The sequence below is a fragment of the Rhea americana genome, unplaced genomic scaffold (assembly GCF_003343005.1).
Source record: "Rhea americana isolate MKP2758 unplaced genomic scaffold, rheAme1 scaffold_49, whole genome shotgun sequence".
NCBI classification, from domain to species: Eukaryota; Metazoa; Chordata; class Aves; order Rheiformes; family Rheidae; genus Rhea; species Rhea americana.
In genome coordinates, this window is record NW_028186634.1 from 717,226 (window position 1) to 742,456 (window position 25,231).

Below are 25,231 nucleotides of genomic sequence, written 5' to 3' on the forward strand. Positions count from 1 at the left end.
CGCGGGGGTGAGAGAAGGGGATGTTCCGCTTTGACAGGCAGGTTAGGTGACTCCGCGGTTGGGGCAGACGGGTGGGTTGGCAGCCTCGTGCGAGCTGYGGCGAGGGCCATCTTGCAGGCTGTCGCGGGTTAAAAGGAGCCGGCAGCCTGCAAAATGGCTTTCGTTACAAAATGTCCCTCAGCCGGCGGGSGGTTGGCAGACGCCTCCCCTCCTCGCGAGGGAGGCCGGGAGGCCGCGCGGAGCGAGGCTGGTGGGCGCTCGCCCCGCGCAGCGCCAAGGCCGCGGCTCGACGGCGGCTCTCGGGCCGTGAAGCCGCGGCGCGGCCGCTGCCTGCGGGCCGCTTCGGCCTGGCCGAGGCCCTGCGCTGCAGCCGGGCGCCGCCAAAGCCTGCGCGTGGAAGCAGCGGTCTCGAATTGGCGTGTCTCGTTCCTAACAGGGGCTTCTGGCGCAGAAACTGAGAGTTTCGGCTCTGACTTCCCGTATTTTAAATCTCGGCTCTGATGCGCTCTTCGAGTACAGCTTCTTACTCTTGCAGCTGATGCCTTCCGAATCCTGACAGACCCGAAACCGCCGTGCGTGAGAGGTTGCTCTGTGTCACTTCTCCATCGTGCCCTTGCAGAGGGTGGTGGTCGAGCAGCGACCCTTCCGTGTCCCGTGAAGTAGCGCTCCGGGGCGGCGGAGCGCTGCTGCTCGTCCCAGGCCGAGGCGGCCCGCGGCCCGTGGAGCACAGGTCGCTGCCTGTACGGCCTTAGTGAAAAGGTATTTTGAAGGAATCGGCAGTTTGCTAATGAAGTCTTGTAATACTTTGTGGTTTGCTCTGTATATTTGGGGGGGGAGGGGAGTGCTGTTTTTGCTGTCCCCTGTTTAAGCTGGAGACTGGCTAGCAGAGAATGTGTGCTTAAAGCGAAGGCAGCTGCTGAGTGCTGAGAGCGGAGTTCCCGGGAGGGGTTTCAGACCTCTGCCTGTCTTTGTTAGAGTTATCTGTGCCCTTCCTTCTGCCAGAGCACGTAAAAGAGACATTAGAATATCTTTCTGGACCAAATAGTCTACAATCAGCAACAAAGTTGTCAATCTTTAATCAGCAAAAATGTTCTAGTCTTAATCTATTGAACGGACTCTCATAAAGAATTATAGTCAAGAAATAATTTCAAGTTTCTCTGGCTAAACACATATCCGTCCTTTCCTACTGCCTGATGAGAATCACCTTTCACATTTCTAGCAATATATGTTTTTATACAATGGAGTTTTGGGGGGATTTTTCATTTAATTTATAGCATCACATGTTAAACACAAGTTCAAAGACTTGATCATGTCATGTAGTGTCTTTTTTAAGCAATACAAAAGTCTAAATTAAAAAAATATCCCACAACGCATTGTATTTTGTTTTGTTTTTTACAGCATGTGCTGCTTAGGAAACACATATAGGGTTGCACCTTTAACTAATTCTTGTTTTTCATTTGGTGCTATCTGTTTTGTATTGCTGAATAGGAGGTACTACGCTGTAACTTTATGCAGATGTGCTTATAGCTATACTAAAAATGCACAAAGACATGGAACTCTAAATTTGGTATCAGTTAAAGTTACAACCCCGATACTCTGTAACTGTAGTTTTGAGGAGGAAGAAGATGCAGATGTGAAATGCCAATGATAAATGTTTCTCTACAGAGCTTTGGAAAGTTTAAAATCAGGTGTGCATCTGTGTTGGGGGAGGGAGAATGCATTTTAACATAAAACAATGCATTTTCTGTAGAAAGACAGAGCTCTTGTTTCGCAGATAGATGTAAATACTTCTAATACCTACAATTTGATTCAAATTTGATCTCTGCTAGGTCGTTTTCTGAAACGAATTAAACAAAACCATATGGTAAACAAAGCAGGGCTCTAATTTTGCAGGCCTCCGGGAAAGAGGACCCTGATGAAATCTGGTGCTGTTTAAGTGTCTTCCTTGTAATAATTTCCTTAAATACAGAAGAACATGGGTAGTACCAGAAAGTGAACTAATAGAGAACTTAACCATACTTTTGACAGGTAGAGTTAAAAGCTGAAGCAGTAATGCACGAGTGACTGTGTACTACTAGCCTGTGTCCATCGATGGCCTCTGTGCAAGTGATTCCGGACTCTTACAACCATGTGTTGGCAGAGTTTGAATGTTTGGATCCTTTGCTTTCTGCGCTCAGACTGGATTCTAGTCGTCTGAAGGTGAGGTTGTGTTGTTTATTTTTTTTWAAAAAAATCATTTAATTATGCTTTTTGGTTTATTATTCTGATTAACTCACAAAATTAATCTCGTTCTCTTTGGGTGTGTGCAAGCTAGCTTGTGGGAGAAGGAGAGGTAAAGACAGAAAACCCTATTACTCTGTATGTGTTTTCTTAACGGAACTACAAAGCTAACAAAAATTTTAGAGGGTTCCTAGCTTCTCCTGTTTGCTCCAATCTCATAGAATTTTATTCTAATATCTTTGAAAACAACTGTGCCGTCARTGTTTCAGGAGCGGTATGCAAAGCTTGCAAACTCTGAGCTTATTTTAGTAAAAACAAAAATGTTATTGTGAGAAAAGATACCATTATTAGTCCTTGTTAGCTGCTGTGTTCTGTATTATGATCGTTATTCCTTCAGTGCACATGCGTAGGTGTGTCCAGGAGATGGCTAGCTCTAGGCACTTCTGGAGGAGGACTGAACCTTATACAGAGAGAAGGCTGGAAGCAGAGACTTTTTCTGTCCCATAAGGTAAGGGTAAAGAACTGTGCAGAAAAGCATTTGGGGAAGTGGGAGTGGAATTGTTTCAATTTAATGTTTATTAAGAAAGTCAACAGGTGTTTCTGCTCTCCAAAAAATGTGAAATTTTTGACTTTTCTATTTGAAAGAAAGAAAAAAAAATGTAGCAGTGCAGTATGTCCCCAGAGGATGTGGTACAATAGTTTTCATGAAATGTGAAAGAAATGATTTGAGAGGAACAGGCCTCTCTATTCTTCAAATACTTTAACAATGGCAAAAAAATCATCTGAATAGCTTGGAGTCTTAAGCCTCAAATATGAAACCAGAGCAACTAACTTGTAGATAACTATCAATGTTTGGGTGTCCAAGCTATGAACTACTTGCATAAACAAAGAAAAGGTAAGCTTGCTTCCCTTTACTGAAAGGAGAGAAGAAACATTTATCGAGACAGTGAGTGCTGTTTCTCTGAATGTATTTCTACAAGCAGGTGCTGTTTTGTGGGAGCCATTGGTACTTGTACCATAACATGAATGCAACTACCTTTTAATGTTGAAAGCATTTAACTTAATTCTAAGAAAACTTTCATAAACACAAGGGCAAGAGGCTGATCTCTGTTTTCAAAGTAGCGAATGAACTGCTGTTGTTTCTCTTGATACTCTGATGTTGTTGGCAGCAGAATCTTTTAGAGTAAATTCACTATTGCAAATAAAACCCAAATAAACACCACAGTAACCTGGTAGCAGCTGTTGACTTCAATACGTTTTATTTCATACATAGTGATAAAAATTGCATGTTGGTAAAGATAGTACAGGAACTACTTTGACCTGCTTTTAAACTTTTCCTTGCTTTCAGGAAGGTGCCATTTCCCGGGTTGCCTGTTGTTTACATGATGCAGACTATGTTGCTGTTGCCACCAGGTGAGTGATGTACTTCAAATATTTAACTAGCTTTCAGATTTTTAGTGTATGCATCTTTATCTCTGGTAGAACATTGAAAAATTTTAAAAGATTTAGTCTTAAGTTTCACTTCCTTTTAACTATTGCAGCCAAGGTCTGGTAGTAGTCTGGGAGTTGAATCAGGAACGTCGCGGGAAACCGGAAAGGATTTATGTTTCCTCTGAGCATAAGGGCAGAAAAGTCACAGCTCTGTGTTGGGATACAGCTGCCCTTCGGGTGTTTGTAGGTGATCATGTGGGAAAAGTATCAGCCATCAAGATTAACACATCGAAACAAGGCAAGGTAAAATTTTACGTACTTTCTTTGAGATGAATAGGTTTCCCAAGGGATGAGATAGGGAATCTTTATTTTAGTGAAGTAGAATAGAAGAAAGCTTGCYAGTTGATGAAGATCTGGTAGCTTTGGTGGCTGCTGGGATAAAGAACTTTACTTTTGATTTTTTTTCACCCTACTTTTAGTTAATTTAGTAACAACATAAAAATACTTTGAAATGTACAGAATTAAGAATTAAATATTTTGATGCATGATTTGGCACTACAAAGAGAAACTGAATTCAGACTCACTTTGTGTGTCTCTTCAGGTACTGATGGAAATTTGCCCAGACTTGAAATTTGAGCAAATCCACAAATTGCCTTAAAAACGTTTGCAGTAACCAGGATAGAGCCTGGTCTTACAGAATTCCCTTTAGTTTAGGATAGGGTAAAACTAAAAATGTTTGTTAGTCCTGGCTCAGCTACTCCCTCTTGAAATTTGCAATTTCCAAGCCCAAGGTCTTAGTGTTTCTGAGCCTGTTGGACTCCTTAGACTCCAGCTACAGATTCAGTCGTGTTTTTAGTCGTCAATTCAGATGTCAGCTGGAAAAGGGCAACCATGGACTCTGGTTTTTTTGGCTTTCTGGATCAGCAGGGAAACTCCACGTGTTTATCCAGTTTCTGAAATGTGTCTTTCCCAGTTTCTGACTGGATACTTCTATTCTTAATGACATGAGTTAGTTAAAGGTGATCCGCAAGCTTAAATCCATTCAGTTCTGTGCAAAAGGAGTACAAGTTAGTGAGTAGCAGTCTGATTACTTCCCCTTCTTGAGTATTCTTTTAAGTTTTACTGTTACTAGGTCTTTCCTCCTCCTTTTAATCTGTAAAATGCAGCACAACCTGGAAGTAGTTGTGTTCTTTCAGGTCCCCGTTAGCCTTCATGAAATACTTTGGAGGAAAGTTGACTTAGAAGTAGCAAGAATATTGCATTTAAAGTAAGGGGTGGGGGAAGTTGTTGGAAGGGAGGGAAAAGCAGAAGAAAGTAAGGCAACTTTCATGCTTGTGCTTGTTAAAGGGATTGGCCTGTAGATTCTGCAATGTAATACAATTTTTCAGAATAAAGAATTGACAGATTTCTAACAAAGAAAACAGCTTTAAGCTATCAAAGATGGTGACTGCTAGAAAATTTGGGTGTAGCTACCTGTAGTAATATTTTTCTTAAGAAGTCTATGACTTACTTTGTTTTGCCACCTATACAAATTGAGAGCACTATATAATAATTAGTATTTGTGTAATTTACTGCAGAGTTATAGAGCAAGTGTGTAAATTTTATGTAAGCCACCTAAATTCGAGGGAAATTTTTKGTATTGAGTAATCCCTTGGATCTGTTTCCATGTTTTTGTGGGACTGTTTGCTGGCTGAAAGTACCYGTATTGGGAGAGGTGGGCTGAGAGAATCAGCAGAAGAACAAAGTTTGCTAAAGCAACAATAAAAAAACCCTCCTATTTTACGGGAAATATATTCTTCATCTAAAAATGAGGCTGATATGTGAATAAGATGGGTGGGGTGTTTGTTTTGTTTTGTTTTTCTTGTTCTCCTTAGATCTTCAAAAATGGTTTTGGGAAGAGGAGGATTTGAAGTTTTAAGTCTAAGCATGAGAGCCTTGTTTTGTAAGGGAGTGAGAAGAAAGGAATTGCACTGTCTTGCTTTGTCTTATTCCATATAGTACACACTTCAAATTTTCCAATTTTAACTTTATGTAATATTCTCTACATTGAACTGAGGCTCAATATGGTTTTATTTTTCTCTCTCTCATTTTTTTTTCCTCTTCCCCTTTAACCTTAGGCTGCTGCCACTTTTGTGATGTTCCCTGTTCAGATTATAACCACTGTAGACTCTCGAGTAGTTCAACTTGATTATTTGGATGGAAGACTGCTCATATCTTCACTTACACGTACTTATTTGTGTGATACTGAGAGGCAAGTAATATTTTACTTATAAAATATTGGACTTTACAGAATCACAAAGAGTAGCTGCAGTTGGAAGAGACCTTTGAAGATCAGCCCATCCAATTAATTTCCCTGCTCAAAGCAGGGTCGCCTAGACCAAATTACCCAAAACTGTGTCCAGTCAGGTTCTGAATATCTCCAAGTATGGAGACTCCATGACCCCTCTCAGCATTCTGTTCCAGTATTTGGCTACATTTGTAGTTAAAAAAAAAAAAAAAAAAAAAAAAAGTTTTCTTAGGTTTAAGTGGAATTTCCTATGTGTGCCTGTTTGTGCCCATTTCCCCTTGTGCTTTCACGGGGCACCTCTGGGAAGAATCTGGTTCTGTGATCTTGACTCTCTTCYATCAAGTATTTAGACATGGTGATAAGATCTCCTCAAGGCTGAACAATTTCAGCCCTTGGCCTCTCCTGGTACATGTCAGATGCGCCAATCCCTTAATCCTCTGTGTGGCCCTTTGCTGGGCTCGCTCCAGCGTCTTTGTGCCCATTTCCTCACATTTTCCCTAGTCTTCCTTTTGCTGCTCATACTCATTCAAATAAGCCTTTCTTGTTGCCCTTCATGTCCCTTGCCAGATTCAACTCTAGGTAACGCTTGTAAATATTATTTCACCCTGTCTTTTATAATAATCATTACAGATTTGTAAAGAAAACCAAGAAGACCCTCAAAACCAGTTCAGCATTAGGATTTAGCATTTTGACTCAAGAAAAACATAAATAGATACTTTATTATTGCTGTCTGAATAAATACATTTCGCCCACCAGAGAGAAGTTCTGGAAAATTGGTAACAAAGAAAGAGATGGAGAATTTGGAGCCTGTTTCTTCCCAGCTGGAAAGAACAGTGGGAATCAGCAGCCATTAATATATTGTGCCCGGCCTGGCTCAAGGATGTGGGAGGTGAACTTTGAAGGGGAAGTGCAAAGCACGCATCAGTTCAAGCAGCTGCTGTCATCACCACCTCTCCCTGTTGTTACTCTCGGGTACTAGTGTGAATTTTATCAGTTATGTCTAACTGAGACAARCTGCGTTAATACTGAGGAGTTGAAATGAACTCTTAGTGCAGTCAGACTTAATCCTAGTTGTAATCTTAATACATTCTACTGTAGTAATTGAAACCAGTAGTGGAGTTATCGGAAATAATAAGGCCTTAGTACTGCATGCTTATCTACTGCAATGAATGTGTCTATCGTAAGACTACACACATTTCAGCCAGCTTTATATGGCTTATAGGTTTAAGAATATTGCTCTGTTTTTAACAATATATTATTATTGTAGTTATGCCTGGTAACAGATAATAATTTTACTTGTTGCTTTATAGGCTAGATCCTCATTACACTGGTTCCAGCTGTCCTCCACAATCTTTATCTTTCCCCAAGCTCCTATATTTGACGTAAGTATTTTTCAACGTGGTGTCTTGTTGATAAAGTAGATTTAAAAAAAAAGAGTTGTGTTCTAATTTGTCTCATAACCTTAGTCTTTTTGCATACGACTTTTCCAAGTACTGTGCTAAAGAACAGTTCTGTTTCTCACTTGCTGTACTTAACATATGTAGGGATGATGTTGGCTTACAGTGACTGCCTGCGGCCAATGGAATGAATCTTTTAATAATTATGGTTTGGGTTTGTTTGTTTGTTTTTTGTTTTTTTACAGTGAGCAATGTGTAATGACCTGGACAGAAAGAGGCATTTTTATCTTTGTTCCTCAAAGTGTTCAAGTCTTACTTTGGAGTGAAGTAAAAGGTAAACTTTAAGATTCTTATTTTTGCAATAGTCTGTCACTTCCGAAGTCCTTGCCAAACACAGAGCTTTTTCAAGCTCTGTTTCCTTAGCTGGATTGCAGAACATTTATYAGCAAACTCATTTTCCTTATCTTTCTTATATATATCTTTTGAGTACTAAGAAACCAACCACTTTCCCTCCACCAACCTCTTTTTCTATACCTACAAAACCACTTACACAGATGCTTGAGAAACAAAACATAATTTATAGTGAATCTTAATATCAAATATGATAGGGAATAGCCAAGTCGGCAGTATCCTTTCCTCAGTTGTATTTATTCAGGCGTACTCTCAAGTATCCTTTGAGGGATAATCTGGCTGCTGAAAGCTTAAAACCTTTTTAATGCCAGTCTAAATCAACACAAAGGAATGTACTTCAGAGAATTGGCACATAAGTGAAGCTTCATAAATAATTGGATGTGTACAGTTATTCCCTTAGTCCTCAAACTGCTAGGRATCATGCTCTCTCAGACCCTCCTTCCTCCTTTTTTTTTGATGTAAAATTTCCAGAGCCTTTGTCATGGAGTGTTTGCATATAACATGACTATCATCTGAAAACTGCTAAAAGGTCAAAGTGCTTTTCTCCTAGCAAATGTTTTCCTTCAGTTTCAAAGCTAACAATTGCACTTTTCTCTCTTGTCTTTATCTGTCTTAATTTAGTTTTTCATTCTTCTTCAAAGGAAAAAGAAACTTTCAGTAACTTAAGTGTGTGTTTGCTTGTTTTCTTTACAATACTTTCTAGAAATGCATGTCTAGGAGTTTTAGTATTTTAATTGTGCTTTATCGTTCAGATGCTAGCTTAGTGCTGTTTGGTGTTTGTTCCTCATACTATGGTTGTACTACGTATTTGACTCTTGCACTTGTTGGAAGTCAGATGTTTTCACCTATCCTCAGGAACAGAAAGGAATGCTGATTAGTGATTTCCATTCTTAAATATTTTTATGTATCTGATTTTGCAGATATTCAGGATATTGCAGTTTACAAAAATGAACTGTTCTGTTTGCATACAAATGGAAGAATCATACACCTCTCCCTTCTGCTGGTAGACCGTTGCATAGAGCGTCTGATGAGAAGAGGGTTCTGGACCCTTGCTGCCAGGGTCTGTTGTCTCTTCCAGAACTCGATTATTTCTTGCAGAGTAAGTAAATATCTCTTYGTAAGTATGCAGTGCAACTTTAGTTTCCTGTTCCCTTCCTGCAATAAGTTCCATGGATGTCTCAAGTTTGTATTTTTGGACTTTTTTAAAAACAAATCAGGCATCACAAATTTCGTATGAAACTTAGCCTGCATATATGGTATCTTTTAAAAACAACCTTTTGCTTTTCACCTCTGCATTAGAATAGTAACGCTTCTGTTTCACTGTTTACTTTTAGGCAAGAAAAAATTTACCTCTAGACAAGCTGGAACACTTGAAGTCCCAGCTGGATATCTCAACCCAACAGGATCTTATTGCCCAACTGGAAGAACTGATTTCAAAGTTGGAACCTCCAGATTCCGCGTGCAGCAGTAGGAGGAGCAGTATTTCATCTCATGTAAGTGTATTGATAATGTCAATAATTTTACCCTCTGCTTTTTGTCTTTAAGGCTTGAAATCTTGTTCCTCACTCTGTAGGTGAGGCTTTCATATTCATTGTGGCTATATATTATAGCTGATAATGCTACTTTCTAATGTTAATAGAGGTAGAGAGGTGTGAAATACTAGTACTTCCATTCTTTAGACTCTTATACTTCTGCTTTCATTCCTTGTTATTTTGTGGCTAATGGTTGAGATGCGGACAAAGATGAACACAAAAAAGGCATTTTCTGTTAATAAATTTAGTTTCTTGGTGTGCTTCGATAAAGGTCATCTTGTTCGTAAATGTAGTAGTATTTGGGGAAAGCCTGATGTCCACGTGTTCAGAACTACTCCAGCTCTATTTAAAATATTGTCTAAATTTGTCTATTGTTTAAATATTGTGAAACAGAAGACTGAGAAAACAATCAAAGCGTATTTCTAGCATTCTTTTGTTGGCATTGATTTGGTTTCCCACTATCTTTTCAAGAAAGGGGAACTATTTCATAATTAATAACAGGTCAGTTGCCACTTTCATTCTTAACAGTGTTTAAAGAGTAGAATTGAAAAAAGTGAAGTAAATTCCATCTTGATGTGGTAGACGAGTTTGGGTTTTTTTGTTCGTTTTTTTTTTTTTTTGTTTTTTCCTCCCATTAATAGATGAGAAAGTAAACTACATAGGCTGACCATGAGCAAAAGGATGTATGTATGTCCTGGAAGCAAATAGTTATGAAGGGTCTGTGATTTTGCTGTCTGGATATTGTTAACTGGCAAAAAGCATAAAAGTAAAATGGACTCTTGAGTGCATAGGTGAAARGGGGTTCAGTGACTGATTCCAGGTATATAGTCTGATATATGACTAAAGCAGAAATGTTTTTGTCTCATGATCTTGTACCAAGTGCAACAGTTGTTCATAGGCTACCTTCCTGAAAGCAGTTGCAGCATATGCATCTTTATAAAGTCATTGGCCTACAGACTTACTGGCATGCGTGTACTTTTGCATTCTGGGTATGTCAAAAGTATGTCATTATACAAGACTCTTCCAAGTGGTAAATTATAAACTACTCAGAGGTTATTTGTGCGGAAACATTTGTTTCACTTCTTTCTGGGAAGTTTAACAAAGTGCAACTTGCARTATATTCAACTTCTTTTTCCTTGTTTGACAGGAAAGCTTCAGTGTCTTAGACTCTGGAATATATCGCGTTATTAGTCGAAGAGGCAGTCAGTCAGATGAAGATTCATGTTCTCTCCACAGTCAAACATTTTCAGAAGACGAGAGACTTAAAGAATTTCCTGTACACCAGGAAGATGAGCAGGTGGAACCTGGTAATAGTCCTTAATGAAGACTGTATTTTTCAGATGCATTTGTTATTTTACTCTACAAAAATCTGATTGCGTTGCTCTTTGCTCTCATTTGCTACTCTCAGGTTATGCATGATTAAATACTATAATTGGATCAATGGAACACAGGCACCTCACTGTCCAGCAGCTACCTGTGATCTATAACAGTCACGTTCTTTTTCGAAACATTAGAGTGAAATGGTGGCTTCAGAGAAATTTAAGTGTTAAAAGACAAAAATAAATAACTCCTGTCCCCACCCCAGGGGAAGAAAAAAAAAGTGATCCAGCAGTTTTTTTCTGAGCCAAGATATCACACAATTATTTTTTACCCTTTGTGTAGTTCAGCATTAATGCAGAGAGTGTCCAGGCTAACTATAGCAGTGTTATTGTGCCTCAAATGCTAGTTGCCKGCAGTCAGTACCCTACTAGTAATTTCAGCCCCAGGAAAGAATTTGTTAATCTTGGCTCTGGCTTTATGTTACTTCAGGGAAAACAGTAGAATTAGGGTAAAAGTTTCTAACTTTCTTGCAGGATCTTATTTGTAGAGGGCATCATATCTTAGATATATATACATTAGCATAGGAATTGTATAATTGTTAGTAACTAACACTTAGACCATCCGGTGAACTGCTTTTTTCTCCCTCTTCCCCCTGGAATATCTGTCTCTGGATAAAAGCTAGAGTAGAATGGTAGAATGTAATAGATCATGTTCTCTGCTGTGCTTCAGTTTGTGGGGGATGCAGAAACTTGAGGTGATGAGGAACATGCTTAATTCTAGTTATTAGAAAGTCTACTCTTGAGCTTTTGCAGAGTATATGTCATTTGAGGAGGGGGTAATTTGGTTGCTTTGCCAGGGAAACTGCAGTGGGAGAGTGTAGGAATTGATATTTACTCCTTTGTAGTAGTTTTGTTCTACTGACTAAAGCAAATGCTGTTTGTAGTCCATTCCTTTGCACTTACCATTTCCTGCTCACTTGTTATTTTTATACTGATGTGCATATTGCATCATTTTCACCATTAAAAATCTGTTAAATGAAGAATCATAGTTTTTGAATACCAGGATTAGAACTTTTCAATTTCAGTCGACAAGTGATAAATTGTTGAATCAAAGTAGAAAAGTTCGAGATGCTTTTTTGTTCATGTGTACTTCATGTGGTATTTAAGATAAATATATTTAGTGAATGACTCCCCCAAGCCCTCCTTCCCGGAACTGGAACTGATTTCCCTGCTTCTATTTACGTAAGTTGTCATAAGTTCTTGGGTTGCTAGATCTATATRATGAACAAAAGCAGCCTTATTTACAAGAATTTTAGAATCAGTTCTGACCTTTAGGCACTATCTACATTAGAGATATTGTGGTGTCTGGTGGTAGAATTTTTGTAATAGCATAGCATCTTTTTCTCTCAAAAATGCAGATAGTTTTGAATGTTGCAAAATGTAGTGTCATCATTACTTAAAAGTACCTTTTTCCATAGTCACATCACTTAAAGATGCAGTGTCTCTGTGTGTGTGTGTGCTACAAAATGGTTAATCAAAACATTTTGTAGATATTTGCATCCTCTTCAAGCTAAAGCATGAAAATATCCCATGAAGGTTATCCAGTAATGAATTAATGACTTGTGTTTTGTTTCAGTGTTTCATTTTTGACAAACCACTGTTTCATGATTCTTTATTTCACTTCCATTTGTTAGACAACGTATCTCATGCATCTGTGACGGTTGAGGCTGATCGGAATGAGACATTTCTCCCATTCAGTATTCCTTTGTCATTTCGTTCCTCATCTCCTCTCGTCTCTCTCCAAGCTGTCAAGGAAAGGTAAAACTTGCAGGAGATTCATTCATCCATTACATCCTGCCACTTTTCCCTCATGTGAATTTGTAGCCTTGTCTGGTTTAGTTCATGCTCTGATCTGCAAGAATGTAACATATGGAGTAAAACACAGAAGATGTAAGCAATATAAAGCTTTCATCTTGACTCTAAAGTATGAAGATTTGGTGTTAACTGCAATGGAGCCAAGATTTCAGCCTCAATTTTTGAATGTCTACTAAGAAAGTTTGACTTTACCCTGTAAACTGAGGTTGTGGTTTGTACTTGGAACAGACTTACTGAATGTTGTTTTGGGATTTAGCTCTTCTGCAACTTAAAATACAGAAGGAATGTGAGAAGAATTCCTGTATTGCTTGTGGGCAAACATTAAAACTTTTAGAAGATGCTAGATACTGCCAAAACATGTTCCCAAAGTATGCCACATTGTCTGCCTTCTTCACCCCTTTCAGTGAATGTTATCAGTTTCCTAAATGTTTATGAAATAACAGTAGCTTATGCTTAATGCAGGTAAATATGATAATGTCTGTTTCATGCAAAATTGAAATTGTATTTTTAAAGGAGAACAAATATAAAATAGGTGATATTAAGTATGTAACTTAAAACTTTGAAAAAAAAATTGCTTTTTATTTAAAACTTGGTTGATTTGTAGAGGTGGCCTGAAAAATTGCTTAGCTCTGCTAATGACTATACAAATGAGTCCTACATCTTGAAATAAAAAAGTTGTAGCTGATGTCAAGTGCGAGGATCTCAGAATAAGCTTCAGAAGTACTTGCCCTGTCATGAATTCTTTCTATTCTAAGCCGTATTTGTTTATTAGGAGAAACATTTATTACTAGTAATCAATACTAAATTTTCAAATGCCTGCTATATTCTGTTTTTCTATTTGTGATTAAAATGCTATCATGTGTTGCAGATAATTTTTCARGTTTCTCTTTAAGCTTGTCTGTATACGGAGATTCAATTATCATATTCTGTTGGAATCTTTTCCCTTTTCTCTAGCAATCTTTAACTTTTACTGTACCTCAGTATAGTAAACAATGCCAGATTCTCTTGGAGGATCCTTGAAAGTCAAAGGATTGACTTTCTGTTTTTTTGATGCTCTTAAACTAGTTATTAGCTAGAAAGCAGAATTTTGAGTTTTTTCTTTAATTTTTGATATCCTAGTACTCTTCATGGTGGCTGAAAGTTGACTTTTGATATGTGTGCTGGCCTTTCTCCTGGTAAAGTATATTAAGAAATACATACTAATGACCCAAAAAGCTTCCTTTCCTGTTTCTGTGAGCTTTGTAATCTGTGAATTTTGTAAATTTGTAAACTTAGTAAACAAAGCTTTCATTAAGCTTTGTACTCTGAAGCATCAATGTGAAGTACTGTAAAACAGTTTCTTGCCACCAAAGAGGCTATAATTTCCTAATGATGCTTACTGCTTATGAACTCTAAAATGCACGTAGCCAATCTGCATTTATTGCTATATAGTATGTGCAGATATAAAAAYCTGAGCACTAATGTTGATATGTGATCCTGTTTCTGAAGCAGCAAAAAAAGCACATCTTAAATACTTGGTGATCCTCTGTCCTGAAAGTATAGACTATGTCTGAAATACGGGTTTTGAGGTTTTTCTTACTGATTGTTGTTGTTGTTGGTCATCACTAATGTGATGCTTTTTTCAAGAGTCCTTCAGCTTATAAAGGTTTTTGAAGTAATAGTTTGGATAGAAAGAAAAGAAAGCACTTGATTCTTTCACTTGTTAACTTAGTATAATTTCAAATATTTTAACTTGACTTCTAGCGTTTCCAGCTTTGTACGCAAAACTACTGAAAAGATTGGCACCCTTCATGTGAGCCCTGATATTAAAGGGAGGCAAGAAGCAAAGGATGATGAGCAGCTGCAGGAGGTGACTGTTAATGTGGTAGCATTTCCCCAGGAAGAAAAAGAGTGAGTGCAGAATCATGTCATCTTAACAATTGCATTTGCTGGATGTTCTGAGGAGAGCAGTCTAAAGAAAAATCTGCGTTTTCAAGTAGAATGAGGAGTTGAATGAGGCTTTTGTAAATTTTTCCAACTGTCTTGGTTACTTTGGTGGTTTCACTGATTCTCCTTGACTCCTTACCTAGAAGCTGTTTCAGGCAATGAACTGTTCTGGATGTTGGAAAAGCAATCTCTGTAGTGCTGTAATAACTGAGGAGCAAGACTGTAGAGTATTCAGAAATGCTAATGTACCTGTAATGTACCTGTGATGCCTGTTGCAGTTACAGACGTGGGTGTGGACAGGCTATTTCCTGCCCTTACTGAATGCAGAGTGAATGCTTTGTCTCCCTCAAAACATCTTTTTTAATGATGATTATAAAACACTGAACTCTGTTAATAGTTTTTCCAGTGAACACAGAGATAAATTGTTAAATTAGGAAATCATAAGAATATGAAACATTTTAGATTAACTTTTGTATGGTGGCATGAAACTGATTTCATCTAGTGTTTTCTGAAATCTGCTGTAGTTGAAATAGAAGCCATTACAGAAAGCCCCTAATATATTAGTAGTTGCTATTTGTATCCAATTTATCCATAATTTCTGCTGCTTCTTTAAAAATAGGAGCTTTATTTCTTTAATAATGGTATTAATGTTGTTTCATCAGATTTTGGAGGAAAAGCYTCAGTTAAAATTATTAGATTAAATRCAATACTTAAGATGGGACTGAAATCAGTATGTTCTGCTCCAGATCAGAATCACAGAGCTGCCCACTTCCAGAAGAGGACCATCTAAGAGATCTCAAGGCTGCAACAGCGAAAGCTATGTAAGCAGGGAAACTTATTTGTGCATGAACATGTTGGGCTTCGGTAGAAAAATGATAAATTTTCTTTTTATTCATTGCATACATAAAAGTAATGCTGTAAATATCTATTAACATAACATGTAAGTAAACTGTATGGCACTCATCAGAGTAACTTTTTTTTCACATTAAAATCAAGTAGAACACAAGCTTATAGAGGTCTAAAGGATAACACTAGAGCAACTCTCTGCTAACTACAAGCACACTTTAAAACAGAACAAAAACTCTAACAGACAAAATAAACTCGGTTCTGAAGTGTTTGGGAAAATCAGAATATAGTAAACATAGTAACATCAAATGTAAAGAGTATATGTAGTCTAAATTCTCTTTGAAGCACTGAAAACAGAGTAATTCAAGTTTAATAGTATACTTTGAGTTATGCAGTACATACATACCACTTGTGGCATCTTAAAACTGTCAAACAACTCAGTAGGCCTCTCTTTTATGCTACAGAGCCAAACTTCAGGATCCGCTGGTTTTGTTAGAACCACAGTATATGAGAAGGGTTTTACAGGAATGGCTTTTTTACCTGGAAGAAAAGTTTGGCAGCAATGCATGTTCTGCTTCATCTGTTAAGAAATGCAAGATTGCGTGTGCTGAAGAACAGCAGGAAGTCCAGGAGGAAAACCTGCAACTGGATCCAAATGGTGAAGACCGTGTAGACAAAGAACAGAGTGGTATCTTGGAAGCCTGCACTGTAAAAGAAAATACTGTTGAAACCTGTGTAGGCAAAACTGCGTGTGAAAATAATGCTAATTCAATGGGAACTTCGGACTGCTGCTTTCAAGTGTCTCCTCCATATGTCATAGAGCAGGATGTTCAGAAAGATCTCACTGAGTTGACAACACTGTGTTTTGAGCTATGTGTATTTTGTTGTGGAAATGGTAATGTTGAGGAAAGTTCTGATCAAACTCCGCCACTAGCAGCTTCATGGACCTTGGCTTGTAGGTTTATACAAAGCTACTTCTTTCTTCTGGATTTGAAAAGAGTAAAGCAGTGTATTATAACCAGCTACACGCACAGTCCTAATGTGTGGAAAACATACATTGAAGGATTGAAAGGTAACTAATGAGATTTTATTACGAGTAACACTCTTAATAAATTAGTGAAAACAAGACTTTATTTGGGAAAAAAAAAAGAAAAAAGCTTGAAAATGCACACCGGTTCATGTTTGCAAATTTTTCTTCAGATGGAAGGAAATAATGTGGTAGTTTCAGTACAAGGGGGAAGTTGATTGATGTGTTTTTTTTTGGGGGGGGGGGGGTTGTTTCTGAGTTTTTGCTTTGTTTTATTTTTACCTAAAAGACCTCTTAATAAAGACCTGCTGGTTCCTATGAGACAAAGCCACCCCCTGCACCTTGTTTAGCAATTCTACAGAAACTACTTCTGAACCTTTTACTTTATTATGCAGTTTGTTGCTTGAGCATGGTAGAAATTAAAAACCGGATGTATGTGCTTCTAAGAACAGTTTTGAAACATTTTAATTAAAATCAATTATATATAGTAACAAGTATAGTATCAAGGCAAAGGGAAGGCTCAACTTGGAGAAACAGAATTAATGCAAGATGAAACTGAACAGGAAAGTGATTCTGTGAAAATAAATTGCTTGTGATCACTTCAGATTTCCTTTTCCATAAAAATCCTTTCTGCTCTTTTTGCTGTTCCTTTAGCCGTATTGAAACAAAGCTTCCTGATTATACTGGAAAACAGAAATTGGTCTTTTCTGTGCATTCAGCTTCTGCTTTATGCATTTTCTTTTAAGACTGAAATAAAGTCTTGATATTGATTCTCTACAGACAGAGTAGCTAAACAACAGCATCCTGTGTTGATGGCTGGTATCTGATATTTGGGGTTGTGGGAATATTCACTGTCCAGGTTCTTAGGAGATCTTTAGAAATGAAAGTAATATATGCATTCCCAGTTTCTCCTCAGTGGACTATACCCCTTCCCATAGATAAAAACACAGATTTTGCAGGATTGGGGGTTGTGTTGAATTCTGCATCCTGTGAGGTCAGTGTCCACATTGAAGTTTTTATTTATAAATCAAAATAAACTGTATGTTGTTGAAAACTAATGCACAGTTACATTATATTCAGCAAGTCATGTGTTCTGCAGTGGGCTATCTTTGTATGAGAAGTTGCTTCCTCTGAAGGCTAAAGAAAAGAATCATAGAATCAGTTAGGTTGGCAGGAACCTCTGGAGATCATCTAGTCCAACCTCCCTGCTCGGCAGGGTCACCTAGAAAAGGAAAATATATTGAGACTATTATTCCATGTCTTAACCTTATCATTTTAACTGTGTCTTGTACAGTTTAGTAATGTTGACTTCTACGAAATGAACAAGTAGAATCTGTTCACTTGTTATCACTGTTAGCCAAAGAGAAAATTCCATGAAAGTAATGGAAATTTGTGTTTCTAGTGCTTAATAACAGCTGTGTGTGTATTAGGAAAAAAAAACAACTTGCCTTTATATTGTAACACGTACAACAATTTATTTCAGAATTAACTTGTCGCAATCCGGTGGTTTTGGCAATGGAAAATGAAGATATGCTGAAAATACTGAAACAGCTGCATGATTTGGGGCCTTGGGATGATAGTCCTCTGTTACTGGTACATGCTCACAGGTTTGTAGCCATTTTTTTTTGTTTTTCTTTCTTGGTTGTTTGGCTTTTTCTTTCTTTCTTTCTTTCTTTCTTTCTTTTTTTTTTTCTTTTCCAAACTCTCAACTGTTGTATATTGTTAGCTTTCTATCAGAAGTGGGTTTTTGAGAGCTTTTCACTTAACATTACATGAAGCTTTCTGATACATCTAGTTAGGGAATCTTCTTAAGAGATCATCTTTCAATAGTATCTTGAACTTACAAGAGTGCTTGAATTTGAAATAGGTATTCTGCCTTGGTAAAATGGTTGTTTTTGCTGCTGTTTGACACTGAAATTTGTTTTTATCCTTTCTCTTCAGGCTTTATGAAAAGTTTGGGGAAACGGCTCTTCGCCCCTTGATCAAGTTCCACCCTTGTATTTTGCCTTCAGATATCAGGCAACTTTGCAGGAACAACCCAGCTCACTTTTTAGCATATTTAGATAGTCTTGTGAAATCAAAGCCGGAGGACAAAAGGTAAAGGGAATGCATAATCTTTTTCTTCTGTATGTGGACTATGCTTAATGTAGCTGTTCACATATTTACCATTCCTGTGTCTATTTGGTGCTCTTTAGGATTGGGTTCTCGTTCATTCTGCCAGTTTCAGCTGGTCTCTCAGGCTGAGTTACCCGTTTGGTTAGTTTCTGTTTTTAAAATGGTTTTTCTGTGTGATTCTTTAAATGGAACTGACTATTTGTGTTCCTGTGTCTGCAGTTCAGTATGCCAAGGTTAGACTAGCATTAAAAAAAAAAACTGTCAACCTGATGGTTTTCTGTTGTTCCCATCAGTCTCTAGAAATATAAATCGTTCTAGGCTTTTCTACATGCTGAGAACTGCTTTTATTTTTCCAGGCACTGTGTCATGATAGTTAATCTATATCCATGTTTTGACTTGGAGCGTGTGTGTGCATGCACACACACACACACACGCATAGAATTTTTACTGCTCCATATTCAGTATCCTTAGAACTGATAGTTTTTCTATGTACTTTATTTCTAGGCCCTATCTCCTTAGATCTCTTCTGCAGCCTGAATCATTACGACTAGATTGGCTGTGCTTGGCAGTTTCTCATGATGCACCACAAAGAACAAATACTATGGATGCAGAAGGAAATCCAAGGTAAAGTAGGGTTTGCCTGAGTTCCTGAGTGACGCAAAAGGTTTCACCTGGTCTGTAGGTTTTTGTTTGGGTCTTATATAACAGTTTGAATGTCACTGAATCATTGGAATGTTTCTTGTTCTCCAGAGTTCAGCAAAAACAGCCAAAGGATTAAATAACTTCCTTCTCTGAGATCTTTTCCAGCAAGACTGCTCTATTGAGATTGCATATGCAGTTTCATCTTTTTCCTTCTCTCATTTTATATAGCTGACTTCCTTGTAGAGAGAATGTTAAATTTCTGAAGAAAACTATTAATGCTTTAAAACTGAATTTCTCTTTTTGCAGGCCACGATCACATTTGTTTACTTGGGGCTACAGTCAGCTAATTCTGCTTTTGATTAAACTTCCATCTGACTTTGTAACAAAAGAGAAGATGGCTGACATCTGTAAATCATATGGGTAAGAGGAAAACTCGATTATTTTTGATGCTTGTTTGGTATTCTGACACATACAGACCCAAATGAAAGACCCAAATGAAAACCACCCATCTGCTTCTTACTTGAATTGATTTCTTTTAATCTTCAAAACATGAGACGTTTTTTAGTTCCCAGAGTTTGTTTGAATGCATGCAATACCCTACTGTTCCTTTTGGTTTGGGGGTATTTCCTGTGTCCTTGTTCTGCAGTGAACAGGATCGTTCTTCGTGTTCAAGAAATTCAGTGGCTTCTGTCTTCGTTGTATATAAAAAAGCACTTAATTATTGTTGGCTTTAGTTTAGACCGAGTATTTGATTCCTGGAAATCTCTACTCTCTTATTTAAGATTCTGGCCTGGATATCTTTTTCTCTGTCTGGAGCTGGATAGAAGAATAGAAGCCTTTACTAATATTGCTCATTTGGATGATTTGAGCCTGTTGAATGGAGAAGATGGTTAGTGAATCTTAAGCTGTGTAAATGTACCCATGTAATACAGGAGCTTCCCTTGTTACGCACTGGTTAGGCTTGTCCCAAGTTGAATGAGATTTAACAAACGGACAATGCCTCTGCTTTGGTAGAGGTTCAACTAAGTGTGTAGTGCAGCATATCTGAAACCCATAGACCAGTGTTGTATTTTGCTATTATGCTTCTTGAAATCGGCCTTGACAGAGAATGTGCCAAGCCTCAAGAGTTTTGAGCTGTTTATCAGGCAGAAGTGAAAGTCAAGCCTGGTGGTACACATGGAGGAACAGCTACTCTGATGGTCCAGTTCAAGACTCCTCCCACCAGCACCACCCCCCACAAGATATGAACAAAGCATTGTATGTTACGTGGCAGAACTTTAGAAGAAAATTCCCAGTAGCCTTAGATGAAGAAAACAATTCTTTGGCTTTGGACTTAATCCAGACTCTTAAACACTGAATTATTATAAAAGTTTGTGAATAGTTCAGTGCTGGACCTTTACACTGAGTCAGTCAAGGCAGCTCAGCCTTGTACACAATTTGCTTGTTGTTGGCACTTGAGGTTTTCTTAAAACTTTAAAGAGAAAATCAGAATGCTAGGTGCCTGTTTAAGTGCAGATATATTCAAAATAATAGGCTTGAAAAAAATCTTTATTTTGCAAATAAAGTGGTAACGGTCTCCTTTTGAATCTAGGTTTGATTCCAGAGACTACAGAAGAATGGAAGTTTCTTCTGCATCTCGCAGAAAATCACAGTGCTGCTTCCCTCCATCAGAGCATACAGAATGGGAATGCTGTCAGCAATGGTAGCCCCAGCTGGGCAAATTGCATCACTGTAGAAAACGTCTCTCTCTTATTGGCAAAGACAATTGGCCCAAATCGTGCCTTGCCTCTGTTGCAGGAGTGCGGCTTCTCCCTAGAATTGTCCGAGAGGTTTACTAGTGTCTGTGAGATACTGAGAATTGCTGAGAAAAGGCAAAGGTGAGATGGCAAGTCAGTACGAGATCTGTCTATGCACACTGTTCATTCTAGGTCTTCGTGTTGCTTCAAATTTTTTTGTCAGATACCAAGRAAATAAAATACTTTACATTTTGTCTCTGGAGCTTTAAAGTCAGTTGAAAGCTTTTCACTTACTTAGCAGCTATGTATATGCAATGTAGGCACCCTGAAAATGGAAAATGAGGAAACAGGAAATAATATGTTAAAGATGGTTTCCTTTGAAAAACATATGTTCGTTATTGACTGGAATCCATTCAAAACTAAAGAACTGATGGAGAAGGGAGGCCACTTTGCTCTCCTATAGCAATTATCTGTACAGCTTCTCCCTTGGCTAGAGAATGGGATTTTACACATCTGCCRTAGATCACTGTGAGTAAGTTCAAAATGTAAAACCTGCTCTGCTACTGTAACAGTTGAGGAACAGTTACTTCAGAGACCCTAAATCTATTTSAGGAAAAGAACAGGGAAACAGATGATACTGTGTTCTGAAAAGATTAGTGGCAATTTAAAGGCTTTTAAAACCTCTATCACACCAAGCCCTGGCCCTCTGGCATGTGAGTGAGTCTGAGTGTGGATGCCGTGAAGGAGATGTCTGATTTGCTTAGTCCTTTATATACCTTCGGATCTGACCCGTTCTCTTCCGAAGAGAACATGTGTGGTGTTGTCATGATGTTACCTCTGAAACAGAATCATGCTTTTGCCAAACTGCTTTAGCAAACAAAACCAAACCCAATTGTTCTTTCTGTTGCATTTTTCTAGTGTTTAATTTTCYTTCTTTTTGTTGCAGAGCCCTGATTCAGTCCATGTTGGAAAGGTGTGACCGGTTCTTGTGGTCTCAGCAAGCATAGGAAACAATTCAGAAAACTTTGGGAACATACTTTTTACTGTAACTATTGTTTATTAAAATGCCTCTTAAACTTCAGTGCAATTTGTCTGTAGGAATTCATTGTCAGGAATTTGTGACGATTTCTAATACTTTTGGGAATGAATTTTGAACTTTAGAGCTTAAATTGAAACAATCCAGTATTTATCTTGAAATTACACTCAAAGACCTGAGATGAAAAATCCTGATTTTTCTTTTTTTTTTTTTTCCCCTCTGAGTCCATGTGATTATTGTGTAAAATAGAAGCCCTGAAGTATTAAATTACTGTGTATAGAGTTGGTTTAGTGTTTGTTGCAAATATGARCAGCCATTCTTGGGAAACAGCAAAGCATATACTTGTTTTGTTTTCCTGTACGTGACCTTCACTTTATCAAGTAGCTCTAGGAATGCTTCTGACAGTATCTGTTTTTTCTCTCAAATTGTATGGACTGTTCTTGCCACTTCGAAAAATGCATTAGATGAGCTAAGTCTTGAAATAGCAGGAGGAGTATTTTCTCCGAAGTGCAGTAATGGATAAAAACAATGATTAGCAGAAGATTTAAGTGAACTGAACATTAAGCAATGTAAGCATGGTGTTTCTAAATTGCCACTATCTGTTGACGAAATATGACTGCAGACTTCAGCTGTGAAATTTCAACAGGATGTTAGGACGGGGCATTCCCCAATGAGAGCAAGAGGACCACATGCCTTATTTTAATGACCTTTTTAAAAAGCTGGGAAGTTAGAGAAGTAGTTTCAGATGGATACTGCCAAGCAAACACTCTTTTAAAATATCTGTCAGAATATAAATATTCATTAAAGCATTTAGATTTATTTTTTCATTTATGGAACTATGCTTTATACCAGCACTGTTTATGCATTTAATACATACTTGAGCAGGTTTCTTCATAGTCTTCTGGTTTTGGGCCTTCTCACTGTCAGACTCACACAGGCTCTCACACACACTCTTGCAGAAGGCTGTGGTGCTCAGACAGTAGTTGATCTTTGCAGAGGACCTTAAAAAAATGATAGTAACGCRTGCATTACTCATAAATTTTATTCCTCCTCAAACTTGTAAATTTTCTCATGAAATGTCTTGAAAGTACTTTTTTAAAGATTGAGAAAGCATATTACTACATTGTTTTGGAACTTTTAAGGTTTTTTTTATGATTTGGGGATTCAGAAACAGCACAAATCCTGCTATCAGAAACACACCACAGTCCTACAGTAAGACTGTTGGAATAAGAGCCAGGCCCCCTTAGTTGTCACGCTGCATCATGTTTGATGAGATYCAAACAAATCAGGTGACAGTGGTACCTGTTTTCTCATCTGTCAGATGTTGCCACCTCAGTTGGTCTTACTCTTTACTAATCATGTTTAATACAGTACTTTGAAGTAGTCCAACTTTAGCTGAGTACCGAGTGGGCTCAGTACAGTCTCAGAAAGCTGGCTTTCTCTTTACTTAACTGTTTCATGTTATTTTGTTCCTTAGCAAGCATGTGTACATAGCAGTCTTTCTCACTTGTGTGAGGTTTGGATGTTTTTTTTTCCTTTTTTTTTTCTTTTTTTTGGGGGGGGGTTGTATGGTGCTTCAACTTACGGTGAGGATTGGGCTTTTTTACAGTTAAGCCATTAATTTTTAGCTCAAAGACTTTTCATTTTGTATAGGAATRGGCACACATCTAACAATGGCAAGTGTAAAATCTAACAGAATCTAGACTAAGCTTCTGTTGATAATTTCAACTAACTAGGTTATCAAAGAAGAGAAGGAGCTTACTCCTTGAAGAAATAAGAAAATTGTTGTTTCCTATTCTTGATGCACRTTTTCATATATTGGTAAGGTGAAGGAGATGTGAAATGAAATGGTCTCATCTTTAGAACATCACAGTTGCACAGGGCAGCACCATCATCCTAAAGCTTCCTCAGGGATCGCACTGGAGACGTCAGAGTGCTAGCAGCTGCCATCAGCCAGCCAGGGGTACGCCACTGGTGTAGACCAACCTGCTCAGAAGTAGAGGAGTGTGCTCATCTTTTGTTTCTGCTACCTGACCCTTGGTGGCAGGGGCCTTGAAGAAGCTGAGATGAGTAAAATCTGCAGAGACTCTAAACAGAGGCTGTTCTTAAAAATGCCCCACATGTGCCTCAAGACATTATTTTACTGTTAGAATCGTTACCAAAACATACTGGGATATCAATTTTATTTCAGATAAACATCTATAAATGTAAGAGAGACCAAGTTTACAAGCCTGCTGCTGAGGGGTATGGTGTTGGTAAATATTCCATACAGCAATATGACAAAATTTGCTGAAGTCAGTTGTTGCTTGGATAAACTTAGATAAGGCAGTAGTATTTCCCAGAATCCAGAATAATTGCATGTGCGATTACACTTGAGCTGTAATTCACCTCATCCTATTTCTGAGTCAGGTTTATTGACCTGGATTGCAAAATAACTAGATTGCAGAACGTATGTTGCCTTTATGTATGTTTAGAATTCAAACAACTTGAGGGGTGAATTTTCCAGAGAGCTTTTACCTTAAATTGGTCAGAATGTACACACTTGGCAGAAAGCGTTGAGGGGCCCCAGCTGTGTTATGTTGACTGCAGTACACTCATAGTGTGTATTTTGATGCTAGGCCAAAAAGGATTACTCCATTCAAACCCTCTGTTGAAATATGCTCTGTGGTCCAAAAATGTCTGAGTTATTGCAGGGAAATATTTCTTGGTTTTGCAGGCAGTGCTATGTTCTAGGTCTCTGGTCACAATGGCATCTGCATTACTGAGCCTCTACCCCAACCTAAAGGAAACCTTTTCCAGCCTTGAGAGGAGTGTGTGTACACACACACACACACACACACACACTTACTAGGGCTAGGATTAGAGACAGACAGGGTCATTTGCAGCCACCAGAGAAGGAATGTGAAGTGCTCTATACCTTGAAGGCATGAGTTGTCACCAAGATGTGAGCAGTGCAGCAAAATAAGGCACTCCAGGCCTTAGAACAACTGAGTTGTTGTACCATTAGGCATGAACTTTGTGGGCWTTGGGGGGACAAAACTGTCTGGCCTGCTGCTTTTTGCAGTTTCCTTTTCCAATGAGTTACAAGTCAAATTTCCCTTGTCTCAAATTATTTCTCTCAAATGTGGTGTGCTAGAGAATCTGTCTTTCCACTTCAGGCCAGTTTCTAGAAAGTGACTTTTCCTCCCCTAAGCTCTTGTTTGAAGTCCAGGGATGCCCAGGGAAGTTAGTTGCTGGCACTTCATTAGCTCTGTTCTCATACCTCTTTTACCTCAAGCACTGCCCTTCAGCTCCAGTTGCTAGGTGTTTTAAGTGACAGTGGTGAATGGGACAACTACACATAGGTCTTCTGCAGAGAATTTAGGGAAATATGTTAAATCATTTATGAGACCACACACTGGGGAGACATTGTATGTGCTGAACCTAAAGTG

General features: G+C 38.2%; 1 protein-coding gene across 3 annotated transcripts; it reads left to right on the top strand.

The window, feature by feature from the left end:
* The first annotated feature begins 16 nt into the window (after nucleotides 1-16).
* On the top strand, nucleotides 17-21,845 carry HPS5 (HPS5 biogenesis of lysosomal organelles complex 2 subunit 2). Of its 3 annotated transcripts, XM_085317126.1 has the most exons (24): nucleotides 17-41; nucleotides 437-759; nucleotides 2,029-2,199; nucleotides 2,618-2,728; nucleotides 3,569-3,633; nucleotides 3,762-3,954; nucleotides 5,769-5,906; nucleotides 6,699-6,910; nucleotides 7,249-7,320; nucleotides 7,581-7,669; nucleotides 8,667-8,845; nucleotides 9,081-9,239; nucleotides 10,426-10,585; nucleotides 12,292-12,415; nucleotides 14,216-14,362; nucleotides 15,145-15,219; nucleotides 15,709-16,316; nucleotides 17,755-17,878; nucleotides 18,213-18,368; nucleotides 18,891-19,010; nucleotides 19,335-19,448; nucleotides 19,811-19,917; nucleotides 20,620-20,905; nucleotides 21,711-21,845. In XM_085317126.1, exons 3-24 carry the CDS (start codon nucleotides 2,092-2,094, stop codon nucleotides 21,769-21,771), a joined length of 3,408 nt encoding a protein of 1,135 aa, XP_085173252.1. In that variant the 5' UTR covers nucleotides 17-41; nucleotides 437-759; nucleotides 2,029-2,091; the 3' UTR covers nucleotides 21,772-21,845. The 3 variants fall into 3 exon arrangements, with proteins under 3 accessions (XP_085173252.1, XP_085173253.1, XP_085173254.1); XM_085317127.1 differs by lacking the exons at nucleotides 17-41; nucleotides 19,811-19,917; nucleotides 21,711-21,845 and having other exon boundaries at nucleotides 375-759; nucleotides 20,620-20,823; XM_085317128.1 differs by lacking the exons at nucleotides 17-41; nucleotides 437-759; nucleotides 2,029-2,199; nucleotides 2,618-2,728; nucleotides 3,569-3,633 and having other exon boundaries at nucleotides 3,814-3,949.
* The last annotated feature ends 3,386 nt before the right edge of the window (nucleotides 21,846-25,231 follow it).